General features: G+C 47.3%; 1 protein-coding gene across 1 annotated transcript in view; it reads right to left on the bottom strand.

Moving 5' to 3' along the window:
- Nucleotides 1–14818, bottom strand: part of WLS (Wnt ligand secretion mediator) — a 255794-nt gene that overhangs the window by 75523 nt on the left and 165453 nt on the right. Inside the window, exon 9 of the mRNA XM_069641933.1 lies at nucleotides 3274–3417. Coding sequence (XP_069498034.1) covers nucleotides 3274–3417 — 144 coding nt within the window. The remainder of the gene's footprint in view (nucleotides 1–3273; nucleotides 3418–14818) is intronic.

Below are 14818 nucleotides of genomic sequence, written 5' to 3'. Positions count from 1 at the left end.
TGCCTCCTTCTAATGAAATGTTTTCTAAATGATTGTGTAATCAATTAATAAATGTTTTACCAAAAAACCTTGAGTATAAGGGTCTACTTGAACCACTGTGATTGAAAGTCCTCTGTGTAACTACTTGTACTGCTCACATTCACTCTTGAGATAAGCCTGGCTGCTCAGCTCGATACCAAAAACTGTGTGGTGCAGACTTGTACCAAAGGTTGGTTTGGCTAACACCTGTAGTCCTAATTGTGTGTAGTGGTCCCTGAGGGTACTACATGCAATTCTGCCTAACACACTCGTTTCCCCCTGCCAATAATTTTTTCCCAGCGAGCCCTTCTTGTATTTGACATCTCCTCTCATTACCCAATTTAGTTTTACCTCTGCTGACTACGCCGCTTCCTCGCTCTCTCCCCTTCGTTATCCGTGACTCTGTACCCTGCAGCTCTCTTCTCACCTACTCTAAAACACCCTCAGCCATGGCTTACTCCGCAGCTTCGGTCCCTGCAGCTCACTCGCCGCAAGGCTGAACGCTGCTAGCATAAATTCCATGCTCCTTCAGTTTCTTTCACTTTCTTCTCTTCATTCTGCCCTTCCCTCGGCTAAACAAACGTACTAGTCTGATCTTCACTCCAACTAGTCTCATCCTCTTCTTTTTCAAACATTGTCTTTCATTCGCTTACCTCATTTCCGGGCCAGGTTCTCTCTTAACCTTTCTCTGCTGACTATATGGCATCGTACATTTCCTCAGAGGTCATCTTCTCCGTTTGGCCATCAAACCTATTTCTCCCCCCTAATTGGTTTTCCTCTTTGCCTTCATCTTCGACTGCATGGTCCTCCTGTCCTGTTTTTGTAAACAGATACTACAACATTACCAACTAAGGCACCACCCCCCCCTCAACCCCACTTCTGCCACTCTTCCATCTTCTCTTAGTCTTAAGTCTATCCTCTTTTCCTTCCTTTACTAATCGCCTTCTTACCTCTCAACCTGTTTTCCAGTCTTCCTTTAAACACACTACCATCTCCCCAATAGGAAAAAACCAAAACCTCTCTAGACTCTTCCCTTTGTTGCAACTTTCGGCCCATATCCCTTCTCACCTACCTCACAAAGCTTCTGGAGCGTATGGTTTATTCCCAGGTTTCATCTTTCCACTACTTTCAAATCACTGCCTCCTCGCTTCCAAATTGGCTTTCACTCACACCATTCTACAGAGACTGTTTTACTTTGTGTAACTTCTTTATGCTCACTATTCTAAGCATTCCTCGCAGTCAAAGGGAATTAGCACAGCAACTGAAAATTCTACCCAACGAGAGACCCTCAGCACTTCGCTGGACTTAGGACTTTTTTTTCATTTTAATGTCCTGAGTGAGTGAAACCTTTTACCACTCATTCATTCAAACTTTTTCGCCGACAGGGATTTCTATTTTCACCGTTTTATGGAGTCTGTTAGACTCCATAAATTTAATACAGGCATCTGCTTTTTGCTTTGTGAAACCCAGCAACCTGTGAGCAGTGTCACTGACAAGTTCCTTAGACTTCCCTTTATGTTTAAAAACATTTTCTTGCAAGAACTACATTTCCCAAAAATAGTACGATAAAAGTTATCTTATTTACCTTTTCTTTTGTGGGTCCAGCACACACCACCATATATGGCGTGCTGTGGGGTTACATTGTAACATCTTCTCCCACTCCCTTTGTAACTTTGTTCCAAGTAACATAAATGGCTGGTGGCAGTGGTTACTCTTTACTATCTTTTGTGCCAGTTGCTAGCAGGCCGATTTCTCAGCTGCAGTACAGCACCCATGGGTGACAATTTTTCCAAGTCTTCTTATTTCATCATTTTACGATTGTCAATTCGTTCTGGGTTTTTCTTCTATCCTTTAGAATAGATGTGAGTCCTTTGCGAGTTTTGCCTTTGCCTGGCTTCAGCCCTGAAGCCCACCCAGGTTCCAGCGTGTAAGGGGAGGCAGGAAGTGAGGGAGGATCCGAAACTTCACTGTCCTTTGCCTGGCTGAAACCATTTCTAACTGGGTGCTTGGCTGTTCTGCAGGACAGCCAATCCCCAGGTGAGTGGCAGCTCTGGGAGTGTGAATGACTGGGATCCAGCATAAAAGGCGAGGATTTGTAGACTAGACAGTCAACCAATGGAACAAGGAATCAGAAGCAGAAGACCAGCACAGATGCCAGCAGCACCTTCCAGGAACAGGAAAGCAGTGGTGAAGCCTTGCGGCTGTGCTGATGCTGTTTTCACATCGACAGGGAAGACCCGCCAAAGATGACTTCCTCCCTTAGGCTGGTGGGACTAACTAGCCCCAAGAATTTGATTTTGGGCCATACACAGACTTTGTGACTTTCCTGAGCTGCAGAATCCCAATACCTGGGGTACCTGGACCATTGAGAGTGCATCGTCTTGCGAAGATCGAATCCGGCTGAAACTTTGCAGACATCCGTGTGGAGCTACAGATGCAGGAATTCTTCACCAAAAGTCCCATCACCAGAGTTCAGGACCAAGTAATCGAATAGAAATTGACCAGCGATATTGGTTTCTTCTTGGCGCGAAGAAAGATGCTAAAACCACGAAGAGCCACTGGAGTGAGCTGAATATATTGCTGCCAACCCCTTCTCCAGAGTGCTTCTGCAGAAGGTCGCCAGAGGTACCCCCCCTTCATCACCAGGACCACAGAGCAGGATTCAGTGTCTGCGACGTTGCTGCTTAAAGGAAGCCAGCTGCAATTTCTTCTTCACTTTCAAGGTACTGTGGGGGGGGGCTTGTGTTGCAATTACCTTGTGCCATTTAGTCTTCTTGTGTCCTACTATCTTACTCGTTTCTCTTCACAGTCCCAATTTCTTCTAACTGTCTTTCGTTCTCCATGTGCCTAGTCACGCTTTTGCTACTTTGCTCTCCTGGCTCCGCTACATTAGAATGCGCTCCTGCTGTATCTTCATTATCTTTCCTCCTAAATGGTCTACTTTGTTCTTTTTATTAATGTTTGCATTTCATGGACCATTTTAATATGTTCAGTGCTTTGGTATAAAGTGCTATACAATTTGCAAAAGGAAAGTGTGAAATTGCAAGCTAATGATCATTTAAAATATTGCTCATTAAAAAATCTGCTCATTTCAAACTGCGCTCTAATATTGCATCAATAGCACCACTGGCTGAGAAGTTTCAACAGTGGAATCCATGCACGGGACAGTCAGTATTTAATGGTGCATCTCAATAAAACTCTACGATTAGGGCCCCTGTGGACCGCAAAAAGTCTTTAAATGCAATAATGGTTTACCTCGTAGTGAAGTCTGCGTGCCTTGCTCATTGCAGGCAGGGATGATCTTTTTCCACTTATGTTCCTGAAAACCTGGAATACCATGAAACACAGGAACAGGAAGTAAAGACAAGCACAGATTCCCGCCACAATGATGAAGGCCATCTAAATGTGCTCAGCGTCAAGGAAAAGCAGGAAGCATTTGGTCTTAAAATGCTCATTTTTTATACAGGCGTTTTCCATTGCATACCTCTCATAATAAATAGGTTTACAATTTTATTGCTAGCAGGTAATAACTTAATCTGTATCATTTCACCCACAGCTTTGTACATTCTCAAATTAACCCTATGCAGGCAAACTTCGAATCCTATGAACCGATCTCAAAGTTATCCACTCTATGCATTCAACACTATGCTGGTGTACCTTCATGAAGTTACACATGTGCAAGTCACCCATATATAGCTCTTTGGCTCAAGTGCACTGGATCCAAACTGGTAAATAAGTCACTTTGTCAGGAACATTTTACTCTCCTGAAACCCTTACAGATGTCAACGGGACACAATCAATGGGCACATCCTTGTGAGACCCAGTTATGCCCCACAATTGCGGATATAGCACCAAACCACCCCAGGGGATGACAGAGGAGAGAGCACTGATAACCAGCAAAGAAGAGCACTGATAACCAGCAGCCATGAGAGGGGATGCAGCACAGCTATAATGGCAGTCAATGTCGGTTAGGAAAGATGTTACTGCTTTTCTCCCGTACACATCTATGCGACACCATTTTTTTTCTTTGTTTAGACCCGACTTGTTGGAGGTCTGCAAAGTCTACAGATATATTTTCCTTCTCTTTTTTCACCTTCCTATGGGGAAAAGGATTAGTACATAAGACTCAGTATGGCAAGACGGTCTCTGAATTTCTTGTACTGTAACAGTTCCACACATTACCTTACAGTGAAGTGTGGTTAGGACAAATTGTATCCTTATAACCTTGTATAATGGGCGTTTGGTTATTTTCACAATGTGCCTAAGAGATGAGCTGGTGGCACCGGATATTTTTCTACTGTGTTGTATACTTTTTTTTTTACTCGTGTACTTTTTGCATTTAGCGCAAAGACCCATTAAAAGGTGACTGGCACCCCAAGATGGCCGTACCACCTTGTTTTTGCTTTCCCTTTTGTCTTCTTCCTGCCTGCTCATGAGCATGCCTGTAACCAGTATATTCTCTGTTATATACCTATATGGAGGACACAGTTACATAGTGCTAAGGTGACAATGTGCATCTATTTAACAAATGAAATAATCAATTGTACTTTCATAATCTGACAAGTATGTGCATCAGGGATACTACTCCCTGGTCGTAATTTCTTCAAGTAAGTACTTAGAAATAGATGTGCTTAATCCACAGATGGTGCGATTATGTAAACTGAGTAGCTGCTAATCCTTCTACAAGAAGGAGCCCAAGTTATACTCCTCCTTCATTCCGTTTGGAGATAAACTGTTAAGTTTCTCAATCCAGGAAAGTTACCTCTGACTCATGTGTCTAACATGATCTCCTCCTCTTTGTGATTTTTTGACCACTTCTAAAATCATCACTTTGAGTTGCGCTATGGTATGTTTGTTTTGGGCAAAGTGTCTTGCTACTGGTGGTTTGATGTTATTGGTGCGTATACTGCTCTTATGCTTATCTTTTCTTGGCATTTCTGATGATTTCTCCCACATAGAAAAAGCCGCAGGGGCAGCGGAGTCGATATATAACTGATTTTGTGTCACATGTAGTATAATCATTAAGTCTAATCTTATTGCCATTGTGCGGGTGTCTCACATAACTTCATTACGTTGTTACAGTTGCAACGGTTCAGGCATGGATATGTGCCTGTTTTACTCTTTTTTCAAAATGTGTTGTTTGTCGACCTTTGTCCTTTCTGATTTCACTAGCTGGTCTTTAAAATTCCTACCTCTCTTGTATGCAATTACCAGAGGTTTTGGGAATAATCTGTCCAATTGCGGATCCATCTTAATAATGCTCCAGTTCTTCTTGATTATTCTTGTGATATGATGGCTTTGTACAGAATATCTCAGAGCGTGGAGAAAAGGAATGGCTTTAGATTTGTTCTTCGTAATGAGGAGATCTTTCCTATCTAGTTTGTCGACTTTGTCTTTAGCCTTTGACAATATCCATTGGATAGCCTCTCATTTTGTATTTCTTAGCCAACAATTGATTTTCTTGCTGTAGTGTTGCTGTTTCGAATGTAATTCTTTTTAACCGTAAAAATTGTCTATATGGTAAATAGTTCCTTAGGTGGTCAGGATGGTGGCTCAAATAGAGATTTATTGTTCTGTGGGTTTGTGTTAAATATTGATGAGGATTATTCCTCCTGGTCCAATCTGTAGTTCCACATCCAAGAAATGCAATTTAGGTTCTCCTACCTCCAAGGTAAATTTGATACGATTAAGTATGTGGTTTATGGAGCTCAAAAAGGTTCCCAACTCTTCTTTTGTTCCTCTCCAGACGACAAAAAGGTCATCTATATATCTCTTCCAAGTTATCAAGTTTTTTTTTCTCCATTTATTCACATTTAGTATATGTATGCTCTCTATATGGAAAATAGATTGGCATACACTGGGGCCATAGAGGAGCCCATTGACCTGCCCGATGCTTATAGGTAAAACTGTGATTTGTTCCTGAAATAACTATTGACAAGTATGATCTTACTCAATTCCAAAATGAACATTTTATTTGCTTCGCAGTTATTGTTCAGTAGTGACCACTCTAGTGCCTCTAGTCCATCCTGGTGCTGAATAGATGTATACAGACTTTGTACATCAAAAGAGACTAATACATCATCCTCTTTGATAGTTGTTAATGTGTTCAGATGGTTAAGAAAGTCTGTGGTGCCTTTCAGGTAAGTATGGTTACTTTGGACTATTGGTTGTAGAGCTTCATCTACATAGATTGCTAGCGGATTAAAGATGTTCTTGGTGTCCGCCACTATGGGTCTCATAGGTGGTGTTTGCAATTCTTTATGAATTTTGGGTAATCCGTAGAAGATGGGTGTGATCAGATATTCGTTGGTAAGGAATCTTTTTTTTCTGAGATCCAATTGTTTCTAATGCTTGGTCAAGTACATTTTTTCATCATTTCAGTAATATCCTTAATGGGATCTTGGTCAATTTTTATATATGTATTTTCATCCTCAAGTAGTTCATTGATCTTGGTGTCATAGTATGTAGTGTCCATTAAGACAATTCCGCCTCCCTTAGCAGCAGGTTTCAAAGTCAAGCTGCGGTCCTCTGCTAGATCTTTAATGACGTCACTTTGTCTTCTTCTGCAAGTTCACTCTTTTCAAATCCTTGATAACTTGTTCTTCAAATATTTTAATGGTTAGATTGTTAACTTGTGGGTCAAATCTGCTCTTGGGTTTGCTCTCCAAATATTTATGTTCTTTTCGTATAGAGTCCATTTCAGTCTGGGTGTCAAAAAACACCTTAAGTCTCATCTTACGTGCAAGTTTACGTAGATTGATTTTTTCTTCAAAGAGATTTGAGTTTTGGGTAGGTACAAATGATAAGGCCAGATTTAGTGTGTTTATTTGATCACTCGTCAGATATTTCTTTGAGATGTTCACAACTAGCTGTTCGGTTTGTTTCTTGGTGTTAGGTTTCTTGATGCCTCGTCTCTTTGCCTTTTTTCTAAAAAAGAAGTTGGTTGTGCGTTCGATGTGGAGGCCTCCTGAGACGTATGTAGTGTTGTGGTTGTGGGCTGACTGTTCACTGTGTTAATCGAATCTTCACCACTATACATAGTCTTTTTATATTCTTTAGGACTGACATTATCATATAAACTAAGAAGGTACAAGGGTCCAAAACAAAGAACAGTGAATGACATAATCAGGTGATTATAGAACATAAGTCATCCAGTTATGACAGTTATACATTATTAAGTGTCAAGATTATTAAAATACTTTTATTTACTATATTTTGTAGATATACAGTGAAAGGAAAACATTGGTAGACATCTTCTGAAGGAGGGGACACGCTTTCCCCGAAACGCATAAAGAGCATTGCACTTAAAACCAGTTTTGTCACCATGCATAACTGAGAAAGATGGACAATTATATGTTATATATGAATTCATAATGTGCAAATGTTTACCTGTGAGACACGATAGAATGCTGATGGATTGTTTTTGAAATAAGAGTATGGAGTAATAGTTACTACTTGAGTTCATCACTACAAAACATTTGTTTGTGTAATTACTATTGTGTATATATGTTAAATTGTGATTTTGAACAACCTTTTTTCTTAACCTTTTGACGCGGAGATCATCAGCACATACATTTATATTCTTAACGCACAAAAATATACAAGTGTTTGGTTGTTATTACAACAATAGGGTGTGCAGGGGATGGGAGTGTTCGACAAAACTGTGGACACCTGCTGTTCTCACATTGTTTGATACAACCCAGTGTCAAGGTTGATCTTCTCCCCCGCACTCCTCCAATTACTTCAAGATATTAACCATATTCGAAATAGGTGTGCTCTATGCCAATTCGTTTCTAGCTTTTGACAGATTAATTGCTGGAGACAGTACTAAGTACAGCAGCCAAATGACGACAACCTATGCAACTGACCAGCACCAACTCCATTGAAGCCCTGATCCCCTGTATGACCTCAAGACGACACCCCCCGTGCCCCTTCAGTGCTTGGAGCACCTGGACTGGTAGAAACAACCAGTCTTGGCCCTTGCTTGGCGTTAGGACAGCTTTTCTGAAGTCCAACTAGGGGCTTCATAAAGCCATACAACTGAGACAGTACAAAAATCCACTCTTAGTATAAGGCTGTACCACCAGAGTATTTGCTAGCGTAGACAGAGCAGCCAGGCTCATCTCAGGATGGAAAGAGGGCTGTAGGAAAGTACAAAGAACATGTAGCATACAAATGGTTCAACAGAAACACTTACACCCAGAAGTATTATTTAAAAAAATAAAGGTTTATTATAAGTTCAATCAGGCCAAGGTAAATCTGGGGGGTTTGGGGGCAAGTACTTTGTCATAGAATCATAAATACAGAATAAAAAACACAACATAATGCTTAAGTTACAAAGACCAAAGCATAAAACTTGTCAGAATAACTAACAGTAATTTTAGGTAAGTCCCAATTATACATATTTAGAATATAACAAACCTATTCAGGGGGAGTAAAAGCACAAGTTACTTTTAGATTACTTTCAGTAACTCAAGGGTACTAGACCCTGTCAGTTATGCGGTAAGAAATTGCATTGTACACCAAACCTGTTACCAGGATACGTTTCTGAATAGTGGAACACAAATTCATGCAACAGTATGAATAACACTACATTCACAATAACCCTTAGCTATACCAGGTGAGTAAGACCTAGTGGTGTATTAAACATACACAGGGTAATTCATAGAATTTCGCACAAAAGTGGCGCACGCGGCTGGCGCACAGTGTCCCCGTGCAATACACTGCGCCAGCCGCGTGCGATAAAATCCATTTCATCGCACAGCGTATTCATGGATTTTAGCCTCAAAAACCAGCCGTGGCGCAGCGACCCTGCAGCAGCGCTAGTTACGCCCCCAAGAACGCCCTCGTGCAAGGAAAAGCCTTCAAAATTCCCAAATCATCGCAAAGGGCTGTGCTAACCCTGGACCAGTTCACAGGGATGCCAAACAGCAAATGCCAAGCGGGGAACGTGTATTTCAGTGGTTCGCGGGAAGTTTCACACGCGATTGTCCTGGGTACGTGTATTCCAGGGGTGCGCGGGAAGTATCACACGCAAAAGCAGGAGGGTACGTGTATTTCAGGGGTGCGCGGGAAGTATCACACGCAAAAGCATCAGGGCACGTGTACTTCAGGGGTGCGCGGGAAGTATCACACGTGATTCCATCAGGGTACGTGTATTCCAGGGGTGCGCAGGAAGTATCACATGCAAAAGCAGCAGGGTACGTGTATTTCAGTGGTGCGCGGGAAGGATCACACGCGATTCCATCAGGGCACGTGTATTCCAGGGGTGCGCGGGAAGTATCTCACGCGATTCCATCAGGGCACGTGATTTCAGTGGTACGCGGGAAGTATCACACGCGATTCCATCAGGGCACGTGTATTTCAGGGGTGCGCGGGAAGTATCACACGCGATTCCATCAGGGCACGTGTATTTCAGGGGTGCGCGGGGAGCATTACATGTGAATTGCCCGTGTGGGTCCTTCCAGGTTTTCCCTCTACACCCTCCACGGCCCATGCAGGTGGACCACACCACAGGGGACTACCCTGCGCATGTCCCAGGCAGCCCATCCACCATGCCCATGCCCCCCAGCCAACCCACATGTCACCTTGCACTACTGCCCACCAACGCATGTCCCCCTGCACCCCCACCCCCCAGCATCCAGCATCCAGGGACACCCTCCACCAGGCCACCACTCATGCCTCCCTGCACCCCCACCCACCAGTCAGGGGCACCCTCCACCAGGCCCCCACTCATGCCTCCCTGCACCCCCACGCCCCAGCATCCAGGGGTACCCTCCACCAGGCCCCCACTCATGCCTCCCTGCACCCCCACCCCCCACCAGTCAGGGGCACCCTCCACCAGGCCCCCACTCATGTCTCCCAGCACCCCCACCAGTCAGGGGCACCCTCCACCAGGCCCCCACTCATGTCTCCCAGCACCCCCACCAGTCAGGGGCACCCTCCACCAGGCCCCCACTCATGTCTCCCAGCACCCCCACACCCCCACCAGCACTGTGGGGCACCTGCCAGCAGGCCCCCACACATGTCCAACTCATGTCTCCCTGCACCCCCCAGCATCCAGGGGCACCCTCCACCAGGCCCCCACACATGTCCAACTCATGTCCCCCTGCACCCCCACCCCCCAGCACTGTGGGGCACCCTCCACCAGGCCCACACTCATGTTTCCCAGCACCCCCAGCACCCAGGGGCACCCTCCACCAGGCCACCACTCATGTCTCCCAGCACCCCCACCCCCCACCAGTCAGGGGCACCCTCTATCAGGCCCCCCACTCATGTCTCCCAGCACCCCCAGCCCCCAGGGGCACCCTCCACCAGGCCCCCCACTCATGTCTCCCAGCACCCCCACCCCCAGCATCCAGGGGCACCCTCCACCAGGCCCCCATTCATGTCCAACTCATGTCTCCCTGCACCCCCAGCATCCAGGGGCACCCTCCAACAGGCCCCCCACTCATGTCTCCCAGCACCCCCACCCCCCACCAGTCAGGGGCACCTAACACCAGGCCCCCACTCATGTCTCCCTGCACCCCCACCCCCCTGCATCCAGGGGCACCCTCCACCAGGCCCCCACACATGTCCCCCAGCCAACATGTCATCACAATCCAGATACCTGGCCCTTATGGTCAGCCTCCAAATGCCAAACACCCACCCGAGTATTGCATCCACCCACTTAGAAATGGCAATAACATGATAGAACCCCAATTGCAAGTTTGGAAATGAACACATGTCCCACATACACCCAATGGGCGTCAGTGAATGTCAAAACCCATATCTCATGATATGCATGAAACCAATGAGATGATACTACACATTGAAGTTTGAAAAAAATATATGTATTAAAAGCAACGTAAATTGAATAAATTGAATCAAAAATAAACAAAAATGGGAATTAAAAAAAAAAAAAAAAACACAGCATGTCCGTGAAATAATGCAAAACCACAAATCATAATCCAAAGGAAAGGTGTCTAAAGTCACAGTCCACAAAAGTAAATCCAATGGAAAATTAAAATCGAAAACCATTGCTCCATGGGGAAATCATAAAAAAAAAATTGAAAATCCAACAGTCAACTATATACAGATAAACAATCCAGGGTCCATGATCCCAACAGAAGAAATGAAACCTATCTAATAACACTACCTAATAAAAAAAAAAAAACTATATACAAAAATGTGGCCCATTGTCCATAAGGTCCAAAAAAATGCAAAAACAAAGGAAACCTAACACTAACTAAAGACCTATTTACAAGGGCAGCGGGCTAGTCCGACGGCTTAGTTTGGGATGTTCCGGGCCAGGGCATCATCGAACTCCTGCTCAATGTCCCGGAGGCGGTCCTCCTCCATGGCCCCGAGGGTCCGCAGGGCCGTTGACATTTTCACCTACAACTCCCTGCGGATTGCCTCGAGGCACTCGGCCCGCCTCCGGGCCCTCCGCATGGAGTTCTCCGCCCTGACCATCGTGAGCCGTGCCTCTTCCGCCCGCTGCCGCTCAGCATCTATGGCGTGGCCCAACCGCTGCCACACGGAAGACACTTCCCAGTCCTGGGTCCTCCTGCCCTCTGGCCGATGCCTGCCCCTCCGATGTCAAAGGCCCCGAGCCATCATGGCTCCCACCTCATTGCTGCTGCTGTGCCTCTGCCCGTGGACTGCCTCCTGCTGCCTGCACATCCTCCACTGGCTGGGGTGCAGTCGTTGATGTGGCCACTCCTGCTGGACGTCCGACTCCCGACTGTGGCATGGATGCCTTCTCCACCAGCCTGGCCGCACCGTCAGAGGCAGCTCCACAGGGCACCCAGGTGACTAATGGGTGGGAAGATGGCACGGAGGACGACTGGCGCATAGGGGGTCCAGTTGAGGAGGGGGTCTGAGCAAGCCCCATCAAACGGAGGAATCCGGCCTGGGTGACCTGTCCCAGTAGGCCGACGCGGTCAATGAGCCATTCGAGATGACGTGCAGTCTCCTCATGAAAAGACTGCACGTCACCTCGCATGGCCCGTTGACGCAACGCCACACCAGTCAGGACAGGCTCAACCCGGACCCAGATAGCCACGTCCGCAGGCAGAGGAAGGCCAGTTGTGAGCTCATCCCCTGCCTGAAAACGGGTCTGGACGTAGGCATCCCTGCTGGTGCAAGATGATGCAGTGACAGGATCAGGGACAGGATTGCACACAGGCACTTCCGCAGCGGCCTGTTCTGCCTCCTGTCCCTGGTCCTGAACTGCACCACTAGCACCAGTGGAATCCCCCACCTCCAGACCCCGTCTCTGTTGCTTGCATGGCCTCCTCCTCCAACAAACCCCCCCCACCAACCTGGATGACTCTGTGCCATCTTCCCCCGTTGGGCCCTGTGGGGTCCCAGCTGCCCCTTCTGCTGCGGAGGAGTCCAACTCTGACCGCCTCTTCGACCTCCCCCCGGCAGCTGTGGCCTGGGACGCGGCACTGGACTCCTCACTCCCTGACAAGATCACAACCTGGGAGGGGAGCCGGGCCTTGCGTCTCCGGCTGGCGGTGCGATCCCCGCCGCTGTGCTCCACAGCACCTTCTCCGCCCTCTTCATCAGTTGACGCTGCAGACGGGGAGAAATAAAACACAGGCATCAGGGCACTGTACAATGGACACATACACACATGACAGTTGTACATGAGTGGCATTGGCAAAACTCAGACATGACATCACAATCGCCAACACACATGTCATTTCAACTTGCACACATGAGCCATACCACAGCCATATTGCAACTGCCAGCACCATCCATACACATACAACAGCATGAGCAGGCTAAGGTGAGCCAGACATCACATGCAACACAGGAAGTGCACTACACATGCACACACACACACCACCACACTTGCATGCATGTGTACACCTCTGCCAACAGTTGCAGTGTTCAGATGGGCATCCATGTCACATCTGCCAATCAGGCTTCCACATCCCGCTGTCACATGCATCCATGTTGCATCACTGTTGCACCCTTGTCAAATACACACATGCACATGTACACAATGCTGATACATGCAGCTGAAAACAACATACATGCATGACATCACGAACATGCCCACTTACATACACATTCATCCAAACATGTGTGCCCACACAACTGCATTTGGCATGCAAGCCTACACACACGAGCACCATCCATGTCTCACACATGACAGCCCTCGCATGTGTTAGCATCACGGCCCTGTACACCCCCACCCATACTCGGCCCCATACAAACAGATGTGCAACCTGCACACTACTGGCACATCACCACACGAACAGCTTACAATCATGATGCATGTACACTTACCGCTCGACTCCAGACGAGTCTGCTTCTCAAGCACCTGGACGTGGAGTGCTGGGGATATGCGTTCCAGGACCCTCATCTGATCTTCCGACAAGTGGCCCCGGCGCCCCTTAGCATCCGCTGCCTTCAAGAGGCGCCGGGCCTTGTTGAGGGTCCTGGACCTGAAGTCCTCCCAGCGCTTCTTGGCATGTTGGAAGTCGCGGACTGCCACCCTCTCCGCGTTGATGGCAGTCACGATGTCCGTCCAGATCCGAGTCTGTCCTTCCTGGTCAGCGCGCAAACTTCCGAAGAGGGCATCATACTGCCCCAGGACTTGCTCCACCAGGACACCAACTTCGGTGGCAGTGAAGCTGGTGCCCCTCTGGCCGGGGGTTGTCAGTGGTGCCAGTCGGGAGTCTTCGGTTCCAGCAGGGGTGGTCACAGCAACAGCACCCCTGGCTAATGTGCAGGCAGCAATTGGCAGGGCACGTGGGCAGCAGGCAATCAGGCAGCAGCAGATGGCAGGTGGGAGTGTGCTCGGGGCTCTGGGGGGGCAGTAATTCGGTCTTCTGGGCAGGAGCGTGGTCTTCCTTGTGCTTACGCGTGGCCAGCTTGATACGGAGTGATTTGGCATGTGAAAATCCAGCACGTCTGCGTGTAATTCGAGGAAAGGGCCTCAGCGCGTAAGCGCGTCAGCACACGTACGCAAATTCATTGGCCCAAAGGCCAACAGCGCGTATGTGACATGCGTGCGCGTTTCCCTGTACTCGGGTGCATGTTACACGTCCAATGACTGCACGTCAGAGTGTCAGCGCGTGTAATTGGAGGATGGGGCCTTAGCGTGCACACGCGGAAGTGACGCTGGACGTGTGGGCATGTTTAAAAGGTACGTGTAGAACGCCATTTCCTTGTACGTGCTTTTCGTGGAGAGCGAGTGGGTGAAATCTGTACTTCTTGTCGGTTCACACGCGATTTACTTCACGGCGTTCCAAGTTCGTACTCCCTGTTACCTCTGACAGCTTTTTCTCTTCTTGTCTTTTTCCTGGGCCCGTTTCCTCAAACAGCGTTCACTTCTCCTGTTGTCCCGTCTCCTCAGACAGCGTACAATTCTTCTTTTGGTGGGGGTGTTGCCAACGCGCACATTTTACACGTGATTTTTCCTGGCAAACGGTGAGTTGTGCACGTATTTGACATCTGTGCTTGCCCCGTGTGTTGCCTACCCCTTCAGAGGTCATTCTAGGCTGCGTGTGACACGCATACGTTCATTTTTGTGTTTCTGGGTGCCACAGCGTAGTGCAGGTTTTTTTTTTCCACGCACGTGGTCTAGGAGGGGTTGCGTGCACATTATCTACCTGTTTCGGGGTGCCTGTGCGTTACGTGACCCGTCATCTCTCCCCAGGGGGTCACATACAGCCTTGCTAGAGCACTAGGGTACGAATTCCATCTAGTACCCTACCCCTTTGACCCCCAATTGCCCAGGACAATAGTTTACTGCAACTCCCATACGCATCAGTGCCATGGTTGGGAGGCGAGCACGCGG

The sequence above is a fragment of the Ambystoma mexicanum genome, chromosome 1q (assembly GCF_040938575.1).
Source record: "Ambystoma mexicanum isolate Mex_15411 chromosome 1q, UKY_AmexF1_1, whole genome shotgun sequence".
NCBI lineage: Eukaryota > Metazoa > Chordata > Amphibia > Caudata > Ambystomatidae > Ambystoma > Ambystoma mexicanum.
Note: the sequence above shows the minus strand (reverse complement) of the source record. Positions and strands in the feature narration are given on the sequence as shown.